Source organism: Dendropsophus ebraccatus, chromosome 14, assembly GCF_027789765.1.
Source record: "Dendropsophus ebraccatus isolate aDenEbr1 chromosome 14, aDenEbr1.pat, whole genome shotgun sequence".
NCBI lineage: Eukaryota > Metazoa > Chordata > Amphibia > Anura > Hylidae > Dendropsophus > Dendropsophus ebraccatus.
Genome location: NC_091467.1, coordinates 60,565,330 through 60,588,885, shown reverse-complemented (window position 1 = coordinate 60,588,885; position 23,556 = coordinate 60,565,330). Strand labels below are relative to the sequence as shown.

The 23,556-nt window shown below is 48.8% G+C and overlaps 3 protein-coding genes across 5 annotated transcripts in view; 2 read left to right on the top strand and 1 right to left on the bottom strand.

The window, feature by feature from the left end:
* Positions 1-1,068, top strand: part of WIPI1 (WD repeat domain, phosphoinositide interacting 1) — a 10,743-nt gene extending 9,675 nt beyond the window's left edge. The window contains exons 12-13 of the mRNA XM_069954069.1: positions 36-136; positions 878-1,068. Coding sequence (XP_069810170.1) covers positions 36-136; positions 878-919 — 143 coding nt within the window. The 3' untranslated portion in view covers positions 920-1,068. The remainder of the gene's footprint in view (positions 1-35; positions 137-877) is intronic.
* ARSG (arylsulfatase G) lies at positions 1,030-23,556 on the bottom strand. 3 transcript variants are annotated; one of them, XM_069954067.1, is made up of 12 exons: positions 23,497-23,556; positions 19,613-19,888; positions 17,441-17,628; positions 17,264-17,311; positions 17,068-17,182; positions 16,858-16,992; positions 16,062-16,237; positions 15,911-15,991; positions 15,315-15,423; positions 2,667-2,787; positions 2,159-2,249; positions 1,030-1,397 (listed from the first exon to the last, which is right to left on the bottom strand). In XM_069954067.1, exons 2-12 carry the CDS (start codon positions 19,825-19,827, stop codon positions 1,129-1,131), a joined length of 1,548 nt encoding a protein of 515 aa, XP_069810168.1. In that variant the 5' UTR covers positions 19,828-19,888; positions 23,497-23,556; the 3' UTR covers positions 1,030-1,128. The 3 variants fall into 3 exon arrangements, with proteins under 3 accessions (XP_069810168.1, XP_069810167.1, XP_069810169.1); XM_069954066.1 differs by lacking the exon at positions 23,497-23,556 and adding an exon at positions 22,846-23,189; XM_069954068.1 differs by lacking the exons at positions 19,613-19,888; positions 23,497-23,556 and adding an exon at positions 23,134-23,325.
* The window catches only part of LOC138773096 (protein-glutamine gamma-glutamyltransferase E-like), a 115,270-nt gene continuing 114,745 nt past the window's right edge, over positions 23,032-23,556 (top strand). The window contains exon 1 of the mRNA XM_069954062.1: positions 23,032-23,136. Within this exon, the coding sequence (XP_069810163.1) occupies positions 23,097-23,136 (40 nt within the window). The 5' untranslated portion in view covers positions 23,032-23,096. The remainder of the gene's footprint in view (positions 23,137-23,556) is intronic.

Here is a 23,556-nt window from a genome sequence, read left to right as displayed (position 1 = left end):
CTCACCCGCCCTAACAGCAGCTCTTTGCTCCTCAGGTTACTCGGAGGACGGCGGGGCCCTGCGTGGAGAGCTGCTTCCAGAACACGAGTTTGCTGTCGGTCCGATACAATTGGATGATGAGAAAGAGTTTCCTCCTGTGAGCATTCACGGCCCCTGAGCGGCGCAGGGGGTGGGGTAGGGGCAGTAACCCTTACATTCCAGCATGTCTTGCTCCACTACAGATGAGGGAGGGTTAACCCTTAGTGCAGCAAATGGTATACTGATCCTCTATAAAGGAGCAGCACAAGGGTCTAGCGTGGGAGCAGTGCCGTGTGGATGTCATCGGATGACGCACTGCCCCTCCTGAGAATTTGGCTGTGGAACTACCACTATCAGTATGGCCTGACATGTAGTTCCAGATCAGCCATGCTGCTTGCTGTAGCACGGGCAGTAGTGTCACCCTTGCCTGAATAGTGCCGTGCCCTGTGAGCGCACAATGGCCAGGTAACTGTTCCTTATTATTCTATGTATCACATCAGTATATGAGAAGGCCTGTAATATTTCTATAAGGCTATTATGGGTAGGGGGGTATTGATAGAAAGCTGGGGTATTACCCACATAACGTTACAGTAGAGAGGCGCATTGTTCCCTTCAATAACACAGGGATCAGTGCGGGATCCTTAGCTTTAGATGTATATTAAATGTGGCTGCTGTGCGCCAGATGTCGGGTGCACTTTACTCTCCAGTGTTACCTCCCTGCAGCAATGTTTCGGCATCCACTATCTGACTGGCGCAGACAGTGTTGCAATGGCGGCCGGGCTCTACCTATATTCACAGCTTGTCAGACTGTGCACCCTGCACTCTGGAGAATAAGGTGCTTCTGTTTTGATTTTGGTAGATAAGTTTGTGCCGCGGAGGCCAGAAAGACGACTGGTCGTGACCAGACGCCAAAAAAACCAGAGTGTGCACGCGATGGAGGATGGGTGCGGTGACAGGCCAGGGCTGTGAGATAGGTCAACACGTTTTAACAAAGGACTCTATATTCTAATATTTTACATAACTATGTCAATTATTAAACTCTGCAATCTATGACTCGTGTGCTGCTTACAAAGAGTTAACGGTATTGGCCAATGCCCCCCCCCCATGTGGCTATTTACATCGGCAGGCGGTGAGCATTGGGTTACAGCAGGGGGCGGCTGACGGATTCTGGGTGTAGTCAGCTGTGGAAATATTGTCTGTGCGGATGTCATCGTAAAGATCAGCCATTGCCTGTGAAATAAGAGAAAGCAGCTGCTTGTACTCCTCGCTTTCCTGAGCCAGCGGCCTCCCCTCCTGAGGGTCAGTATTTAGGTTGAAAAGCAGAGGAGGATCATGGAATTTGGGGCGTCCGATGCTACCATCACAGGCCAGAGCGCCACCTGCCAAAGAATGATCACAGAGGGAAGGAATATTACTGAACAAAAGAGATGCATATAAGATATAGGAGGTGTGGAAAGGATTGAGAGATGTATAGATGCAGCCAAACATTACACACCATGCTGCAAACCTACCTGGGTCTGGCGCAGAGGAGACAGGCACACTACAGGAGGGTGGCACAGAAAAGAGGATGGGTACATTACGGGAGGGTGGAGGAGAAGTTGGGCACACTAGAAGGGCCAGTTCACACGGAGTAAAACTGGTAGAATTCCGCGGCGGAAGAATCCCTCCAGCCTCTGTGTCATACTGGCAGTCTATGGGAGGTTCGCACGCCTCCTCTCTTCCGCCAGTTTTTCTCTGTGAACTGGCCCAAAGAGGGCAGGACGGAGGAGAGGATGGACACACTATGCAAGGGTGGTGCAGAGGAGAGGATGGAGAAACTAGGGGAGAACGGGCACACTACGGGAGGGTGGAGGACTGAACACGGACACTATGGGAGAACGGGCACGCTACAGGAGGGGGGCAGAGAGGATGGGAGTAATAAAGAGAAGTAATTGGAAAGGGATTATGGAGCACAGGGGGTAAGTAACATGGGAGAGAGTGAAGGCAGTGGCAGCAGAGCTGTACTACTAGAGTCTAGGTGTTAGGCACAGCAAGTCCTGGGAGCGTCCTATAATTATAGTCTCTGTATTGTACAGTGTGCCCTGGTGACTGAATACCTCGTCCCATGTCTCCTCACAAGTAACATAGACGTGCCTGGTACCTGTGGTGTAGAAGGCCTTGTAGTGTCCACATCTTACAGCCTCTAGGTCTCCAATTCTTCCGCCTGCTCCGCTGTTGGGGTGATACAGGATCTAAAGCAGGAGAAAAGAATGACCTTCAGTTACCGATCACAACAAGGTGACCCATGTGTGTTCCAGCCTAAATAGAGGCCAGAACAATGTACTGCAATCCGCATATTATCCTGCTGAGAAAGTGCCTGAAGCGACCGGCTGATACTGAGGGCACGTTCAGCAGCAGGTGTCCGGAGAGCTTACACTCCAGCTGGAGACCACATGCTGACCGCTAACACTGAACCAGAGGCCAGAGTCTAGCAGCAGAACACTCGCTGCCGCAGGGGAATTATCTGGAACAGACACAGTCTTTGAAGTATTTTCCATGTGGCACGGGCCGGCCTCTTCCTGGCAGGATAGAAGCTGATCCATCACTTCTGCCAGAACTGTTGCTTGTCCTGGATGTGTGAGGTCAGACGCACATGCCCTGCCACTCACCCTCTGAGTGTCCTGTGGGCCGCCGCACAGGATCTCAGACACATCTTGTCCATCAAAGCGATGATTGGCAGGGAGCGTGCCGTGTGCCAGCGTCACTAATGTGGGGAAAATGTCCAGAGTACTACAGGGGAGAGAGAGATCAGAGTCAAGGAAATGCATCATCATCATCAGCCATCGTCCAATCACTGCTTTGGTGTAAAGGTGACCAGTGGCCTTATTATAAATTACTGGAGAGGTGGCTGTCGGACACACCAGAATAGTCACATACAATACTTGATTCTGCTTGTGGTTATGGCTAAAATGGTGTGTGATCCTAGTAATGGCAGTCAGGGCTAACCACAGCCCACAATGTTCAGCTGTCATTGTAAGGGTGCGTTCACACTACAGAATATAGGCGGATAATCCGCTGTGGAATTCGTTGCTTGCGTGCATCTCCACCCCTGCAATAGACTCTGTTCTATGGTCAGGCGGATTCCACCTTCCGCTGACAGAATTGACATGTAAATTTTTTTGTCGGATGGTGGAATTCGCCCGACGATAGAATGGAGTCTATGGCACAGGCGGAGATGCACGTGAGCGACGGAATCCACAGCGGATTATCGGCCCCTATTCCATAGTGTGAACGCACCCTTAAGGTCTAAAACAGTCATGTCAAACTCTGGCCCGTGGTGCCATTATTTTTGGCCCGCCAGGCAATACAGAGTTTGAATGATATCTGGCCCCCCATGGCTACTATAAACGAAGCTATGGGGGAGGGCTGGCTACCATATAAGAGACTATGGGGGAGGGTTGGCTACTATATGAGACTATGGGGGGAGGCCTAGCTACTATATGAGACTACAGGGGAGGGCTGCCTACTATATAAGAGACTATGAGGGAGGGCTGGCTAATATATAAGAGACAATGGTGGAGGGCTTGCTACTATATGAGACTACGGGGGAGGGCTGGCTATTATATGAGACTACTAGGGAGGGATGGCTACTATATGAGACTTGGGGAGGACTGGCTACTATATGAGGCTATTGGGGAGGGCTGCATACTATATAAGAGACTATTGGGGAGGGCTGGCTAATATAAAATACACTACTCTGGAGGGCTGGCTACTATAAAAGACTAAAGGGAAGGGCTGGCTACTATATAAGAGACTGGGGGAGGGCTGGCTACTATATGGAACACTTGGGGGGCTGGCTACTATTTTGGCACTATTGGGAGGGCTGACTACTATGTGGGACACTTGGGGAATGGCTATTATTTGGGCACTATTAAGAGGGCTGGCTACTATAGGAGACTTCAGGGTGGGCTGGCTACTATAAAAGACTATGGGGGAGGGCTGGCTACTATATAAGAAACTATTGGGGAGGGGTGGCTATTATGTGAGAATATGAGGGAGGGCTGGCTACTATAAAAGAGACTATGGGGGAGGGCTGGCTACTATATAAGAGACTATTGGGGAGGGGTGGAATGGCTACTATATGAGACTACTAGTGAGGGCTGGATACTATATGATACTATTGGAAGGACTGGCTAATATGTGGGGCAATTTTGGTTGGGTTGGCTATTACATGGGTTGGGGTTTAATCATATCATAGCAATTTATTATGTCATTTATCATAATGCACAGTGCTGGGTGACGCACACCACTGACCGTGCCAGGGCTGCCACATTCGCGCTTCAATAAATATCCAATTTTTTATTTTGGCCCACTGTGTATTTGAGTTTGACACCCCTGGTCTAAAAAGTCCAACAAATGTCACATCCCACGTCAGCTCCATCCTCATATGCGCAAGGACAACATGTAACATCACAGCACATCAGCTCCATCCTCATATGCACAAGTACAGTAAGTGACAGGTCCAGTGCCTCATACAACACCACATTGCAGATCCTGCTCCAAATGCACCAGCACAATGTGTTGCAGCTCCATCCATGCCGGCAACAATACAACACTGAAAGTCTACTGCCACACGCACCAGCACAACACATTGATGCTCCATCCATACATGCACCAGCACAACACATTGCAGCTCCATCCATACATGCACCAGCACAACACATTGCAGCTCCATCCATACATGCACCAGCACAACACATTGCAGCTCCATCCATACATGCACCAGCACAACACATTGCAGCTCCATCCATACATGCACCAGCACAACACATTGCAGCTCCATCCATACATGCACCAGCACAACACATTGCAGCTCCATCCATACATGCACCAGCACAACACATTGCAGCTCCATCCATACATGCACCAGCACAACACATTGCAGCTCCATCCATACATGCACCAGCCCAACACATTGCAGCTCTATCCATAAAGGCACCAGCACAAGCCATTTATGCACCAGTATAACATGCTGTTAATGCCACAAAAACAGCTGCAGTTGCAATTTTCAGTGATTAATGTAATACATTTATAAAATTAAATTGATGTAAATAAATGTAAAAAAACAGCAAAACAAAACCAGCCCCGGCAGAGCCACCTGTGTCGGCTATAGTCAGGCTGCCTTGTCCTCCCCAGCCAGAGGAGAAGACACTGAGCACTGTCTACACAGACCTCTTATCACCGTGTTTACATGTCGTAGATCACTGATCACAGGTCAGAACAGAGAGAACACGAGGGCTGATATTTACCAGTTGGTGCAAAGTTCAAGTCACTAACTGCACTTCCTGGGCCCGACTGTCCGCCCGTGGGCACTGTGACTCTTTTATGCCACTTTAATGGAACATCCTGTGCTACGCCTGCACTACCACATGATGGTAGAGTATTCTAGGGAGCTCTCCGCCTCAGGACGTCAGCTCCAGTATGATGGTCGACTCTCTACATGACTTTTAATCTGTACACAGCAGATGTGCTTCCTGGAAACCATCAACAAGTATGGTCTGTAATTCCTATTATATGTCTGTGTGTACTGCCTGCAGGTGGGAATTCCTATAAAAAGTAGTGTCCTGTGGGCCACCACGCAGGATCTCAGACACATCTTGTCCATCAAAGCAACGACTGGCAGGTAGTGTGCCGTGTGCCAGCGTCACTAATGTGGGGAAAATGTCCAGAGTACTACGGGGGAGAGATCAGAGCCAAGGAAATGCATCATCATCATCACCCATCGTCCAATCACTGCTTTGGTTTAAAGGTGACCAGTGGCCTAATTATAAATTACTGGAGAGGTTGCTGGTGAGCACACCAGGAGGGTCAGTACAGTAAGTGACAGGTCCAGAATCCCGGTATATCACAGGTCCAGTGACTCATAAAACACCACATCACAGATCTTGTGCCAAATGCACCAGCACACCGTTTTGCAACTCCATCCATACATGCACCAGCACAACACATTGCAGCTCTATCCTTAAAGGCACAAGCACAACACGTTGCAGCTCTATTTATAAATGCACCAGCACAACACATTGCAGCTCTATCTATAAATGCACCAGCACAACACATTGCAGCTCTATCTATAAATGCACCAGCACAACACATTGCAGCTCTATCTATAAATGCACCAGCACAACACATTGCAGCTCTATCTATAAATGCACCAGCACAACACATTGCAGCTCTATCTATAAATTCACCAGCACAACACATTGCAGCTCTATCTATAAATGCACCAGCACAACACATTGCAGCTCCAGCCGAACATGCACCAGTACATGCCACAAAAACAGCTGCAGTTGCTGAACACAGAAGCCAGAATTATGACCGATAATTCACTTTTCACGAGTTCCTTATGACAGCACCACACATAGAAGACGTCACCTTTGACCCTATCAGGAACATGAAACAGAGGTTAAAGCGCACTTCCCACAATCCCCCTTCGTGAAATTTTAAGGAAACCATACAGGATTATACACCAATAAGGGAGGGAAATATAAGGGTGCCGTCATGAGGAACTCATGAGAAGTGAATTATCGGTAAGTCATAATTCTGGCTTTTAACAGCATCCTCATGACAGCACCACACAAGGAGACATACCAGACTTCAGGGAGGGACCGCCTTTCTCCCAAAATGCCAATCTTGAGAAGTGCCAACGTGTATCCGATAGTGCCTAAAGAAGGTGTGAGGCGAGGACCAGGTAACCGCTTTACATATTTGTTTAAGGGAGGCTGCTGACCTTGCTGCCCAAGAAGCAGCTGTAGCTCTTGTAGAGTGCGCCGTAAGACCTGTAAGGGACCCTTCACCGTAGAAGTGTAGACTTCACAAATAAAGCTTTTTGTGGCTTTATTGCCTTTGTTTGGGCCCTGGAATTGCTGTTAAAGGTTCTCATTAGAGATCAGCGACCTGGGTTCGGGTTCGAGTCCATCCGAACCTGAACGTTCGGCATCCATGTTTTCCAGACAACCTTAGAGCTTTATCCAAGTTCAGCAGCCCCAGCTAATCAAATGCCGAACGTTCGGGTTCGGATGGTTCGCTCATCTCTTGTTCTCATCCTTCCTCCAGGGTTGGGTTGCTTCTAGATATTGAAGGATAGATCACCTGACATCAAGGTGATAAAAGTTTTCTTCCTTTTCATTCTCCGGGCCGTGGCAGAAGGATGGAACGACAATGTCATGAGACCTGTGGAAGTCCGTGACCACATTTAGGGTACGTTCACACTTACCGGATCCGCAGCGTATTTTTTGCTGCAGATCCGCAGTAGATCCGCAGCAGATTTCATCTAAAAAACTGAACACAGCATCAAATCTGCACCATCAAATCTGCTGCGGATCCTGTAGGTGTGAACGCACCCTTAAAAGGAAGGCAGGATTAAGCTTAATAAACGATTCTATCCTCTAGAATGGTACACGATGGTTCCATTATAGTTAACCCCTTAACGACATCGGGCGTAAATTTACGCCCTGATGCCGGTAAGGGAGTTCAGAGCGGGGCCGCGCGGTGGCCCCGCTGTGAACCGCGCCGGTCCCGGGTGCCGCGTGTAGCCCGGGACTGTAGGTATTAGCGGGCACGGTCCGATCGCCGTGCCCGCTAATACAGTAATCGGATGCAGCTGTCAAAGTTGACAGCTGCATCCGATTACCGGACGCAGCGTCATCCCTGGTGTCTAGTGGGGAGATCGCTCCTCCGGGATGTTATCCCGGAAGGAGCGATCTCCGTAAATGAAGCCGGCCGGGGACCGTTCCAAGATGGCGCCGTCCCCGGCTCGGCACTCGTTTACTTCCGGCTGCAGCAGCCGGAAGTAAACGAGTGCCTATCTCATGGATCTCTGCAGCATATCTATGCTGCAGAGATCTCAATGAGAGATCAAAGCACTTATACTAGAAGTTCCCTAGGGGGAATAACCCTAACCCCAGGGGGGCTTCTAGTATAAGTGTAAAAGTTTAAAAAAAAAAATATTATTAGTAAAAAGCCCCCTCCCCTAATAAAAGTCTGAATCACCCCCCTTTTCCCAGGTTATAAATAAAAGTAAATAAATAAATAAACATGTTTGCTATCGCCGCGTGCGTAATCGCCCGAACTATTAATTAATCACATTCCTGATCTCGCACGGTAAATGGCGTCAGCGCAAAAAAATCCCAAAGTGCAAAATTGCGCATTTTTGGTCGCATCAAATCCAGAAAAGTTGTAATAAAAAGCGATCAAAAAGTCGTATATGTGCAATCAAGGTACCGATAGAAAGAACATGTCATGGCGCAAAAAATGACACCTGACACAGCCCCATAGACCAAAGGATAAAAGCGCTATAAGCCTGGGAATGGAGCGGTTTTAAGTGTTGTATATTTGTTGACAATGGTTTAAATTTTTTACAGGCCATCAGATACAATATAAGTTATACATGTTATATATCATTTTAATCGTAACGACTTGAGGAACATGCATAACAAGTCAGTTTTACCCCAGAGCGAATGGCGTAAAAACACATTTCCCCCAAATAAACAAAATGCGTTTTTTTTTTTTCAATTTCACCACACTTTGAATTTTTTTCTGGTTTCGCAGCCTGTCATTGCAAAGTACAATTAGTGACGCAAAAAATAAGGGCTCATGTGGGTTTCTAGGTGGAAAAATGCAAGTGCTATGGCCTTTTATGCACAAGGAGGAAAAACCGAAAACGCAAAAATCGAAATTTGCTCTGTCCTTAAAGGGTTAAGGCCTGAAGTTCCCCCACTCCTCGAGCTGTTGTAATAGCTATAAGAAACGCTGTTTTAAGCATGAGGTCCAGAACAGACAATACTAGGCAATTCTAGGCTTCATTCTGGCAACAGCTTTAAAGAACCTTTTTATCCACCTATGATCTGCAATTTGTGTGTCATATATGCATCCCAACGCCGAAATGCTAACCTTGAGAGTGTTCAGAGATAAACCTTTGTCCAGGCCATCTTGAAGGAAGTCCAAGATTCTGGGGATATCAGGATGGAGCATATCAGGTGGAGAGTCACCGCACCACAAACAGAACTTTTTCCATAGCTTGAGGTAGATGAAGAAAGTGACTTCTTTTTGTTTTTTAGCGACGTCTTTATCACTTTTGTGGACAGGCCTCTAGCTGAAAGGAGGGACTTTTCAAAAGCCAGGCCACTAGATATAAGCTTGTCAGATTTGGATGATGCAGAGGTCCCTGAACCAGAAGGTCTTTTTGGAGCCTTTATTGCTAGGGATTTGAGAAGGCTGTACCTAGCTCTACTGTTCCAAACTGGAGCAGTGAAGATCAACAAAGTTCGACCCAAGAGGATAGTCTGAAAAGCTTCTGGAATCAGTGAAAAAGGAGGGAATGTATATACAAGCCTGGAGTCCCAAACCTGCTGGATCGCATCCAGAGCCTCTGGGTGACCCAGGCAATTTAGAGAAAATAACTTTTTTACCTTCCTGTTGGAGGCAAACAGATCGATGTCTGGACAACCCCATCCGTCCACTACGGTGGAGAATGTCTTGGAACTTAGTTCTCATTCTCCCGGATGGATGCGATGGCAGCTTAAATAGTCATCGTCTGTTCCCCTCAGGTGGATTGCAGAGATGGACAATACCTTTTGCTCCGCCCAGGAGAATATCTTTTTCACCAACCGCTGAATATGGGAGGACTTTGTGCCCCCCTGATGACTCAAATATGCTACGATAGTTGCATTGTCTGTAAAGATTATGATGTCTTTTTGGAGAAAAGGACTCGGCTGCTTTCAGCGTCTCCAAAACAGCCTTCAGTTCTCTGAAATTTGAGGACTGCTGTTTGTAGATTTCCTGCCACATCCCCACAGTCTCACATCTAATAGACTTGAGTGACAGATTCCGTATTCCATCTGACCAGGTTCTGTTTGGTTTTCCACCAGATGAGAGAAGACTTTAAGCATCTTCTTGTCTAGGGACAAGGGAGTCCTGTCCCAATTTCGGAAAATGCTGCTCTGCAGAGTCCGAGAGTAGTGTTGGCACCAGGGTACTGCTGGCATGCAGGATGTCATCAGACCTAGGGGGACATAGTGTTCCTCATTGAAGTCACTGATTTTCTTCTGAAGTCTTCCACCTCTGATACTACAGAGTGGATTTCTTCTCCTGGAAGGAAGGTCATCTGAGCCTGAGTCTAGGATCATGCCTAGAAACATCTTTCTGCAGCATGGAACAAGGTCTGATTTGGAGACGTTTACTATCCCCCCCCCCCTCACTTTTGAAGGCAGTCCACTACCAGCTGGGAAGACAGAATGGAGGGGGATGGAGCAATCAGAAGAAGAACGTCCAAGGAAGGGATGACTTATGTCCTGCTGTCTTAATGATGCCACAACTTCCAGCATGATTTTGATGAACAACCAAAGGGGCGGAAGAAATCCCGAACCGGAGGGCTGTAAAGTGGACGAATCCGGTGAGAAGTCTGTATACCAAACCTGAGGAATTTTTAACTAGATGGATGAATCGGCACATGAAATATGCATCCTTCAAATCTATGGTGTCTATGGCTGCAATCTGGTGAATCAGAGGAATGGTAGTCTTTATTATTTCCATCTTGAGTTTTTTGTACTTCAAGTATTTGTTCAGAAACTTCCGATTTACGAGAGTCCTGAAAGTTCTGTTGGGTTTGTAAACTAGAAATAGGTTGGAGTAGTGTCCAAACCCCACTTCCTCTGAAGGCACCAGAACCAAAGCACCCAGGCAAGGTAGATCCTTTGCTCCCTCCATCACCGGATTCCTCCGTATGTCTGCATGGTCTGAGGGGGGAAGAGAGGAGAATTCTATCAGGTTCCCTTCTTTAAAAGGGAAGCAATCAGCCCAATTCTGCGGCTTTGTTTCCCTGGAGCCCAGTATAAAGCACCAGTGCAGGTCACGGCACGTACCGGCTGCAGCAGCAGCTTTATACCCATGAAAATGAAATTTAATCCCCCCGGCGTGTGGCTAGGAGAGGCGCAGCAGGTAGTCATGGGGGATGAGTGACAGGATGAGAGGCTTGTTACTGGCGCTTCTCCCTGTGGGAGAAGATAGTGACATGCTCCCTGTGTGGTGCTGTCATGAGAACACTGATAAAATTATTTTTAGTGATAATGCCACAAAAACAGCTGCAGTTGCAATTTTCAGTGATTAATGTAATACATTTATAGTCCCAGCTATAGTCAGGCTGCCATGTCCTCCCCAACCAGAGGAGGAGAAACTGAGCACCGTCTACACAGACCTCTTATCACTGTGTTTACGTGTCATAGATCACTGATCACAGGTCAGAACAGAGAGAACACGAGGGCTGATATTTATCAATTGGTGCAAAGTTCACTCATCAAATCACTATCTGTGCACTTCCTGGTCCCTTCTGTCCGCCCGTGGGCACTGTGACTCTTATAGACCACGTTAATGGAACATCCTGTGCTACTATTTACAGGTCTGTAAATATTTTAAATTTGAAGCTTAGACCCTGTAATACAATGTAAAGTAGTCAGTGGACGACCTGTATAACAGTGTAAATGTGCTGTGCCCTTAAAATAAGCCAACACAGCCCTTAAAAGGGGTCCTACCTCTTCTGCTCTCCAGCATTCCATTTCCTCCCTCTGACCATCTCTGCTAATTTCACAGATGGAAGGGGAGCGGGGGTATGTTCCAGGCAATGAGCAATAGCAGCTATAGGACATTGTATGCAGATGTGGCTTCACCCCCACACGATGCCCGCAACAGTTCCTCTAGTCTCTGGAAGATATTAGCAGAGACGGCTAGAGGGAGGAAGTGGATCGCTGGAGGACAGAAGAGGTCGGATCTTGTCTGGTCTCTGGAGTTCAGGATCTGCAGCAAATTTGATGCTGCAGGTATCATTGTCACCGAACAAAGCATAAAATCTGCGCCATCAAATCTGCTGCAGATATGTGAGCGCACCCTAAATGTCTAAACCCCTGGCAACGAAAGTGAGTGCACCCCTAAATGGAAATGGCCAAATTGGGCCCAAAGTTTCAATATTTTGTGTGGCCACCTTTATTTGCTACCACTGCCTTAAAGGGGTACTCCGGGCTGGGGGCTTTTTTTTTTTATATGGCTGGGGAGGAGGTGCAACGAAGTCCACTCACCTCCCCGGTTCCAGCGGCGGGTCCCGTATCGCGGCGCTCCGGTCCCCTCTGCCAGGCCGCTTCCTGGTGTCTGACGCGGGGACCGGAGCGCCGCGATACGAGACCTGCCACTGGAACCGGGGAGGTGAGTGGACTTCGTTGCCCTCAGCCACCTCCTCCCCGGACATCACAGAGCTGGTGGAGGTTAGAGACCTTGATCTCCTCCATGATGACATCACAAAGCTGATGGAGGTTAGAGACCTTGTGCTCCTCCATGATGACATCACAGAGCTGGTGTATGTTAGAGACCTTGTGCTCCTCCATGATGACATCACAGAGCTGGTGGAGGTTAGAGACCTTGTGCCCCTCCATGATAACATCACAGAGCTGGTGGATGTTAGAGACCTTGTGCCCCTCCATGATAACATCACAGAGCTGGTGGATGTTAGAGACTTTGATCTCCTCTATGATAACATCACAGAGCTGGTGGATGTTAGAGACCTTGATCTCCTCTATGATGACATCATGAAATTGGTGGGTGTTAGAGACCTTGTGCTCCTCCATGATGACATCACAGAGCTGGTGGAGGTTAGCATCTTTCCCCTTCTGTTTGAGGATGCCCCACAGATTCTCAATGAGATTTAGGTCTGGGGACATGCTTGGCCAGTCCAGCACCTTTACCCTTAGGTTCTTTAGCAAGGCAGTGCTGGTCTTGGAGGTGTGTGTTGGGGTGTTCTGTTGGAACATGGCCCTACGACACAGAAGGGAAGGGATCATGCTCTGCTTTAACCTCTGTAACCTCTGAAACAATGCTTGCATCAACATGCAACCTCTGGATATGACACTGAGCACATGTGACCATAGCGAGGCCTGATCTGATTGGAATCTGTCTCAGTTCATGGTGTTGGTAATCTTCTTATAACCTTGACTGTCTTTATGTAGAGAGATTGCCATGAGGAGCCAGTGACTACTATAAGAGCATTAACACCACATGTAACATGCCTGCTCCATATTCACACCTGACACCTTATAACACAAATGAGTCACATGACCACAGGGAGGGAAAATGGCCAACTGGGAAGAATTTGGCCACTGTCACTTAGGGTGCACTCAATTTTGTTTCCAGAGGGTTAGATATTAATGGCTGTGTGCTATTTGAGGGGAAAAGCTATACATTGACTACATTGCATCACAGGGTCTGATCTTCAGTGTTGTCCACTAAAAAGGTAGAATAAAATATGTAAATAAATGTGAGGGGTATAGTTACATGTATAAGATATATGTACATGGACTGACTCCCTGCAGAAATCATACAGCAGCACATCAGCTTATTGGAGATATTCAGGTGCCAGTCACAGCCATTACACCCACACGCACTTAAAGTGTCAACTTTCAAAATCTAAATCAACAGTAGATGTGAAATAAAGCAAGTTTGCCATATACATTCATTATTTTTTGTTGTTATTATGCTGTAAAACAAAGCTGAACTTACCAGAAATCCAGGTCCAGTCTCCTGACGGCAGCTATATAACAGCTATACTTACCAGAAATCTAGGTCCAGTCTCCTGACAGCAGCTATATAACAGCTATACTTACCAGAAATCCAGGTCCAGTCTCCTGACAGCAGCTATATAACAGCTATACTTACCAGAAATCCAGGTCCAGTCTCCTGACTGCAAATTTTCTGACTTGTGCTGGTTGTAAAAAAACAGACTAAACACAGGAATTCCGGCCAGTACAGAGAGTCAGAGCTCAATGTGTCCATCAGTCACATGACTGCCTTCTCTCTGTGAGCGCTCAGATGGCCTGGTATACACGGGACTTCCTGTTTTCTGACTTCTTGAGAAAAAAAACAAAACACAGGAAGTGCCGTGTTTTCCATGATAACAAAAAAAAAAATAATAATAAGGAAATGTATATTGCAAACTTGCTTTATATCTAATGTACTGTTGATTTAGATTTTGAAAGTTATAAGGACAGCGACACTTTAAAGTACTTGATAAGGACAATGGGCCACAGAGCTTTGTATTCAGAGTAATAAGAGAGAAACTGAGAAAATTAGTCCTGGATGAAGTGTGTCATAGAGGCTGCAGACATTTAAGGCCGCGTTCACACTGCATTTGTGTATATCTCACTGGTTCGGTATTTTGGGACCCATTTTATGTATATGCTTATACCCAACATCTATGTTACGTACACAAACACAGTGCATATCTGGCCTTGTGCAAGACTAGAGTAATGAGCCAGGTAGAGCAGAACACTATATACCAGGCCTTCTCAAACGTTTTGTTCTTGGGCCTCAGCAGGTGATTCATGTTGATACTGGGGCCTCGCTAACCAACACATACTACAATGCAATGCTAGATACCGCCATGTAGTGCACAAAATATCGCAGAGCCACGCCAAATCAGCACCATAGTGCAGAAATACTGCTCCACTTGTAGTAAACCAACTCTGCAGTGCAGCAATAAATCCTTTTCTACCAGTCACAAAGCAAAACCACAGTGCAAAAAAAATAATCCATCGGTAGAAATCTACCACCACATTGCAGGAATACATACCGCTTGTAATCCAGCACTGCAGAAATAAATATCTATATCAGAGACAAACCAAAATCACAATGCAGAAATAAATACTGCTCCACCTGTATAACCCAACATCACACTACACCGATACATACTGCTCCATCTGTATAACCCAACATCACACTGCTCCACCTGTATAACACAACATCACACCACACCCATACTGCTCCACCTGTATAACCCAACATCCCACTACACCAACACATACTGCTCCATCTGTAAACCAGCACCACAGTGCAGCACTACTGTCTTGATAACCCACCCCTCAGACAGATTACACACACATGCATCCACTTTATCTATTCACAGCCCCAGGGCAGGGTTGTTACCCTAGTAATACATTACCCCGAAGGAGGTCCTTCAGTTGTGCTTCTCCTTCTGTTACACTGCCCCCTAAGACCTTGGAGATAATGGTCATGTGACCATATTAATATTGTATGGAACCTACACTGATGATGCAGAACAACCATTATTAGTGTAGTCTGTGCTGATGTGGGCACAGGCAGGCGCCCTGCCTCTTACCAGACTGTGATCTGCACCTCACCGGTGAGGTGTGCTGTGGTATATAGGGGTTCTGCCTATATACCACATGTAAATGGGAACGCTAAACGCCACTGCTGGCACCTACCTCAACAATGCAGAGCTTGTGCTGTTGGGTGGAACTTGGCCAGGCCAGTACACCACTGCAGGCATCCGGTGACCACCTTCCCAAGTTGTTTGCTTTGCTGAGCTGCCACCTGGATAGAGACAATATGGAGGTGCCATGATTGTGCATTCTCAGGCCTGTTGTTGGATGTTTCATACATGAAGCAGTCTGTGGGGGCACACAGTGTTGATACAAAGATCCTGAAACAAGTCAGTACAACCATAGTGACGCATATAGTGCAATCCCTTGGGTTACACTGATTGGATCCAGGGAGTCCACTGTAAGGTAAAAACATTGTCTTGAGACCAAATTTCTTTGGAAAACTAGTGATTGGTTCTGAAGCCCCAGATAGTCATTGAAATAAAAAAAATAAGCAGATAAAAAGTACAAATCACTTATATATAAGGTCACCTGGTGTCTAAGGAGCAGGTAGCCCTGGAACAGTTCTGCACTATACTGTAGGGGGCGCTACCAGATGACCAGTCAGCTGCTCAGTAGTACAAGGGTTTTACCAGTGAAATACCTGCTCCGATTAGTCAGATGGTTTAGCCATTCACAAAGACAATGTAGAGGATTACCTTGTGCCGTCTGCCATGTCCCCAAAAAAGGCCCCACACTTCCTGAAAGATGACACTTCTGTGCCCAAGGTCCATTGTCACCTGCAGCAACAGAACGTCATATGTAGTCAGGGTGGAGAGGCGATGGCTCGGGGCAATAGTGTGAATGTACCTGTAAACCAGATGAGGGTGTTACTGTCAGCGCAGGCCCAAATATCACCCACTAGCTGGTCCATCTCCCGCAGGCTCTGCTCATAGGGTCCATGTTCAGGGCTCACATGGGCAGGTGATAGCGGCACATGCATATGTGCTAGAGCCACATACAGGAAAAATGGCTGCCTCCGATCCCTGCGGCACAGAAACAAGTGGCAGGTCACATGGAGCAGCCATATTGCTGTAGAAGGAAGGGTCCTCTCTATGGCCTCTTTAACATTTTCCATTATAATTTAGCATTATGATTTCACTGCATTTTCCAGTGGTATTGCCTCAGAGATAACATATCGGGTGCTTCCCTGGCCTCAGGGCCAAAGCTCAGCTAATAATCCTATAATAATATAAGTCTTGAGCACAACTGCCAGGAGTCTGATACACTACATAACACAACAGGGGGGCAGGCGTACATCCAGCCAGGAGCTGAGGATCACATGTAATGGCAGACCGATCATGTCATGTACTTTGGACAGTGAGACAGCACAACCTGATATGTTGTACACAACAAACATCACCTGACTGCACCGTGGTTACAAACACTGGAGTTTCTGTTACGCCCCAGGTCCTGTCCTATCCACACTCATAATAAATATACCAGTAACTGGCAGGACGAGGACCTGAGCATCATGCAGTAAACAGATACTATAGGCAGCTTACATAGAGAGGGTAGAGTCACCCTAACCCATTCACCATCTCTCTATCCTTGAAAGATCAGAGAGAACGGAATGGCGCGTTACACATAGTCCGCTATCTCTGACCTGGCCTTCTTGATGAACGTCACTGCCTGGCGAGAATATCGTGCGGATAAGCTGGTGAGGTTGACGGGCTGCTCGAGGATGGCAGAGTTCTCCATCAGGGGCACGGCCAGCTTGGTATAGCATCCTCCAGCTGGCCTAGAGACAGTAACACACAAGGTCATAAGACTCTGAACCACACACAATGGCGTCTCTGAATGAAGCTGCTGTTACCTGTGAGGGGTGCTGGGATGCTGGGGGCACGGTGCACACTGAGGATGGTTGTATCCTGGGCAGTCGGTACAGCCCATGTCATTACTATAGGGAATGCCAAAGTAATAATCAAAACCTGAAATGCGAGAGGCAGAACAATGAGGCAACACATCAGCTCTCATATGTCGTATAGAACCATTCACAGCCAGCCACTCACCGCGCCTATTGGGATGGAAACTTCCATGGTGACCCAGATGCCATTTTCCTGCAAAAAAAAAAAAAAAAAAAATCAGACGGTGTGAATAAAGAAGGAAGCAAATAGGGGGTGTTCTCAGGGGCACATTGCCACACTACAGCCAGCCCCTATCCTGATGCCGAGCAATAGGGGGGATACCTATGAGGCCCGTCATGTAGCCACATTGCTTTAAGGCCTCTGCCAGGGTTGTCTCATTCAGGGGAAGGCCCCCCACTGATGTGGTTGCAAAGTTGTGTGTGACCCCATTCCGGATTCCAAGTCTTCCAGTGAGTAGCGAAGCCCGGGATGGGGAACAAGTGGAAGCGGCCGAGTGGAAATCAACAAGCCTGCAAGACACAAGAAGGAACATCACTGACACACGGCACTCACCCCATAACAACCCTACAGGACACAGGGAGAAACATGGATGAGAGGAGGAGACAGCGGTCACTGACATACAGCACCCACCCCATAACAACCCTACAGGACACAGAGAGGAACATGGATGAGAGGAGGAGACAGCGATCACTGACATACAGCACCCACCCCATAACAACCCTACAGGACACAGAGAGGAACGTGGATGAGAGGAGGAGACAGCGGTCACTGACATACAGCACCCACCCTATAACAATCCTACAGGACACAGGAAGGAACATGGATGAGAGGAGGTGACAGCGGTCACTGACATACAGCACCCACCCCATAACAACCCTACAGGACACAGGGAGGAACATGGATGAGAGGAGGTGACAGCGGTCACTGACATACAGCACCCACCCCATAACAACCCTACAGGACACATGAAGGAACATGGATGAGAGGAGGTGACAGCGGTCACTGACATACAGCACCCACCCCATAACAACCCTACAGGACACAGGGAGGAACATGGATGAGAGGAGGTGACAGCGGTCACTGACATACAGCACCCACCCCATAACAACCCTACAGGACACAGGGAGGAACATGGATGAGAGGAGGTGACAGCGGTCACTGACATACAGCACCCACCCCATAACAACCCTACAGGACACAGGGAGGAACATGGAAGAGAGGAGGCGGAAAGTGGTCACTGACATACAGCACCCACCCTATAACAACCCTACAGGACACAGGGAGGAACATGGAAGAGAGGAGGCGGAAAGTGGTCACTGACATACAGCACCCACCCCATAACAACCCTACAGGACACAGGAAGGAACATGGATGAGAGGAGGTGACAGCGGTCACTGACATACAGCACCCACCCCATAACAACCCTACAGGACACAGGGAGGAACATGGATGAGAGGAGGCGGAAAGTGGTCACTGACATACAGCACCCACCCCATAACAACCCTACAGGACACAGGGAGGAACATGGATGAGAGGAGGTGACAGCGGCCACTGACATACAGTACAGCACCCACCCCATAACAACCCTACAGGACACAGGGAGGAACATGGATGAGAGGAGGTGACAGCGGTCACTGACATACAGCACCCACCCCATAACAACCCTACAGGACACAGGGAGGAACATGGATGAGAGGAGGTGACAGCGGTCACTGACATACAGCACCCACCCCATAACAACCCTACAGGACACAGAGAGGAACATGGATGAGAGGAGGTGACAGCGGTCACTGACATACAGCACCCACCCCATAACAACCCTACAGGACACAGGGAGGAACATGGATGAGAGTAACAGACATCGGTCATTGACAGAAGGCAACAAGCGGAATAGAGGCGGCTGTCAGATGTGCGCTCTTCAGCAGAGTAAAATGTCAATAATGTCCAGAAGGTGGCAGGCTCCAAGGTTTATAGGGGAGGTGGTAAAGCTGGCTAGGCTTGCTCTATCCCACCCCCCTGCTTTACTCTTACCCCCTTTACTGTTCTTGCCCCTAACTCACTCATACCCCTGCCTCTGCTTTACTCTTACCCCCTCTATTCCTGCCCCTGTTTTACTAATACCCCTCTCTACCCTGCTTCTCTCTAGTAGCCTTTAGTCCTCCTGTCCCTGCTTTACTCTTGCCTCGCTTTATTTCTTACTCTTTTCTACTCCTGCCCTTGGACCCCAGCTGCTCTACTCCTGTCCCCGCATCACTCTTGGCCACCCAATACTTCTGCCTCTGCTTCACCTGTCCCCTCTCTTCCTTCCCCTGTACCCCTCTGCTCTATTTCTGCCCCTGGCTCCTTCTGCTGTACTTCTGTCCCCTGTCCTCTTGCCCCTGGACCCCCTGTCCTCTTACCCCTGGACCCCCCTCCTCTGCTCCTGTCCATTCTAATCCTACCCCTCACAGCAATTACCACATAAAAACTGTTAGTATTGCATTTCATCTTCACCTCAAGCCCTCAAAGGCCATTCTGTCCAGGTTTGGAGTATGTGATCTCTTGTCAGGCATATTTGTGCCCAGATCCCCCCACCCTATATCATCTGCTAAAATAATAATATAATTAGGCCTATCGTAGCCGCTTTGCTGATAGCAGGAACTGTATCCTGTGAAGCAGATAAATCCAACGCAAACTGAAGCCAGTAGGAGGACGAAGTGCCGAGCCATGGTGGAGGAGGGATGATGGGACTGTGTGATCACCACTTCTTCATCCTTGTCGCTTCAGTGTCTGGAAAACAAAGTACCATTCAGTGCAGTAAGTGCTCGTACAGAGTATCGTTCAGATTTCGTCGTTCGAATCTAAGCAATAATTATTCGGTTGAATAGCAGTTAACGATTAACGACCGAACAAGAAATCGTTGATCGTTTAATAAGACTTGGACCTATTTTTATCGTTGCTTGTTCGCAAATCGTTCGCATTGAATAAGACATTGTTCGGTGGTTCGCATTAGTGACGAACTCAATAGTGACGTCAAGACGACCGCAAGAACGATCATAAGTAAAGATTATCGTTCCATGTAAATGGGTGAACGATTTCAGGTCTTTTGCAATAGTGGTCGTTTGGATCATTTATCGTTAACGATTATGCGAACGATAATTGTCCCGTGGAATAGGGCCCTTACAATGTCATTCATGTGACAAAACAGGGAGTGAAGGCCAAAAGCCCCAGGTGGACAGCCGCACACTATGGTCGCCCAAAAAGAATCAACAGAGAATCACCGCAGGATGAACCTACTGCCATCTGACAGGTTCTGATGCCTGCTGAATCCAATGCTGGTTTTTACTTCTTGCTTTGTACTTATTTTGTGGTAAAACAACTTTCTTTATTAGATCTGTGGCTTGTTTTCTTCTCCCTATGAGAACTGAGGCTATGAGAACCCTCCACCTTTGATCTGTTGTTTTATCAGCTGAAGAACGCGGTAGTATTCTGAGTCTGATCCCAGAAGAGTGTACAGTTCAGTGCGGATCTAAGGGGATGGACAGTAGACGGCCTACGTCAGCCACACCGGGCACCTAGTACTGCCATTAGGGGCATATAGTTCAGTATGGATGGAGGGGATGGACAGTAGACGGCCTACGTCAGCCACACCGGGCACCTAGTACTGCCATTAGGGGCATATAGTTCAGTATGGATGGAGGGCATAGACAGTAGACGGCCTACGTCAGCCACACCGGGCACCTAGTACTGCCATTAGGGGCATATAGTTCAGTATGGATGGAGGGGATGGACAGTAGACGGCCTACGTCAGCCACACCGGGCACCTAGTACTGCCATTAGGGGCATATAGTTCAGTATGGATGGAGGGCATAGACAGTAGACGGCCTACGTCAGCCACACCGGGCACCTAGTACTGCCATTAGGGGCATATAGTTCAGTATGGATGGAGGGCATAGACAGTAGACGGCCTACGTCAGCCACACCGGGCACCTAGTACTGCCATTAGGGGCATATAGTTCAGTATGGATGGAGGGGATAGACAGTAGACGGCCTACGTCAGCCACACCGGGCACCTAGTACTGCCATTAGGGGCATATAGTTCAGTATGGATGGAGGGGATGGACAGCAGGCGGCCTACGTCAGCCACACCGGGCACCTAGTACTGCCATTAGGGGCATATAGTTCAGTATGGATGGAGGGGATGGACAGCAGGCGGCTTACTGTATGTCAGCTACACTGGACACCTAGTGCTGCCTTTTGGGCTTTATAATGCCAGGTGTCTTTCTGCATTTTATGATCTTTTTAGAGGGTTTTAGATTTCTTGTAATTTACACACGGTACAGAGCCCCTTACACCGACACAAAGTCCCCCCACACTAACACATGTACAGTACAGAGCCCCCCAACACTAACACACACAGTACAGGGCCCCCAACACTGACACACAGTACAGAGCCCCTCAACACTGACACACACAGTACAGAGCCCCCCAACACTGACACACACAGTACAGAGCCCCCCAACACTGACACACACAGTACAGAGCCCCCCAACACTGACACACACAGTACAGAGCCCCCCAACACTGACACACACAGTACAGAGGCCCCCCAACACTGACACACAGTACAGAGCCCCCCAACACTGACACACACAGTACAGAACCCCCCAACACTGACACACACAGTACAGAGCCCCCCCAACACTGACACCCACACAGTACAGGGACCCCCAACACTGACACACACAGTACAGAGCCCCCCAACACTGACACACACAGTACAGAGCCCCCCAACACTGACACACACAGTACAGAGCCCCCCAACACTGACACACACAGTACAGAGCCCCCGAACACTGACACACACAGTACAGAGCCCCCGAACACTGACACACACAGTACAGAGCCCCCGAACACTGACACACAGTACAGAGCCCCCCAACACTGACACACACACAGTACAGAGCCCCCCAACACTGACACACACAGTACAGGGCCCCCCAACACTGACACACACACACACACAGTACAGAGCCCCCCAACACTGACACACACAGTACAGAGCCCCCCAACACTGACACACACAGTACAGGGCCCCCCAACACTGACACACACACAGTACAGAGCCCCCCAACACTGACACACACAGTACAGAGCCCCCCCAACACTGACACACACAGTACAGAGCCCCCCAACACTGACACACAGTACAGAGCCCCCCAACACTGACACACACAGTACAGAGCCCCCCAACACTGACACACACAGTACAGGGCCCCCCAACACTGACACACACAGTACAGAGCCCCCCAACACTGACACACACAGTACAGAGCCCCCCAACACTGACACACACACAGTACAGAGCCCCCAACACTGACACACACAGTACAGAGCCCCCCAACACTGACACACACAGTACAGAGCCCCCCAACACTGACACACACAGTACAGAGCCCCCCCAACACTGACACACACAGTACAGAGCCCCCCAACACTGACACACACACAGTACAGAGCCCCCAACACTGACACACACAGTACAGAGCCCCCCAACACTGACACACAGTACAGAGCCCCCCAACACTGACACACACACAGTACAGAGCCCCCCAACACTGACACACAGTACAGAGCCCCCCAACACTGACACACACAGTACAGAGCCCCCCAACACTGACACACACAGTACAGAGCCCCCCAACACTGACACACACACAGTACAGAGCCCCCACTCTCCCTGTTACCATTGCCTGTGAAGCCCGCGGGAGCTTTGTGCTGCCAGCAGTAAACATGGCGGCTGTCCAGGTCTGGTCTGCTGGTTGCTGCCCTCCAAAAACATGGCGGCTACAATTTTGCCTTATTACCCGTCATACTTTGTGCGAAGCTCTTACTGTTGCTATAGCAGCAGAGGGCCTGCCCGGGGGGTGTGTCCATGATCAGGCCACAGCGGCTGCTGACCTAGATATAACCGAGAAGGTAGACATGTTTTCGGCTCATGTGTCCAGGAAAGACCGAGGCCTCGGTTGATTTACCGGGTAAGGGGCGAAGCTACATGATAAACGCTGCTACACGGGGGTCGCCATAGCGGAGACCTCCTGCATCCAGGGCTAGAGGCCGAGCGGTCTGTGCAATGTATCAGGTGATGCAGAGGACGTGTAATGGGCGCCATAGCTGTAAGCAGAGGGCCCCACAAGGGTTTCCATATAATCCTGCTTATACTGCATGCTTCTCGCTCCTCACCCTCAGCCCCGCCCACCTCTGCTCCTCACCCTCAGCCCCGCCCACCTCTGCTCCTCACCCTCAGCCCCGCCCACCTCTGCTCCTCACCCTCAGCCCCGCCCACCTCTGCTCCTCAGGCCCGCCCACCTCTGCTCCTCACCCGTGGCCCCACCCACCTCTGCTCCTCATCCGCAGCCACCTCTGCTCATCCTCAGCCTCCCACCTACTCTGCTCCT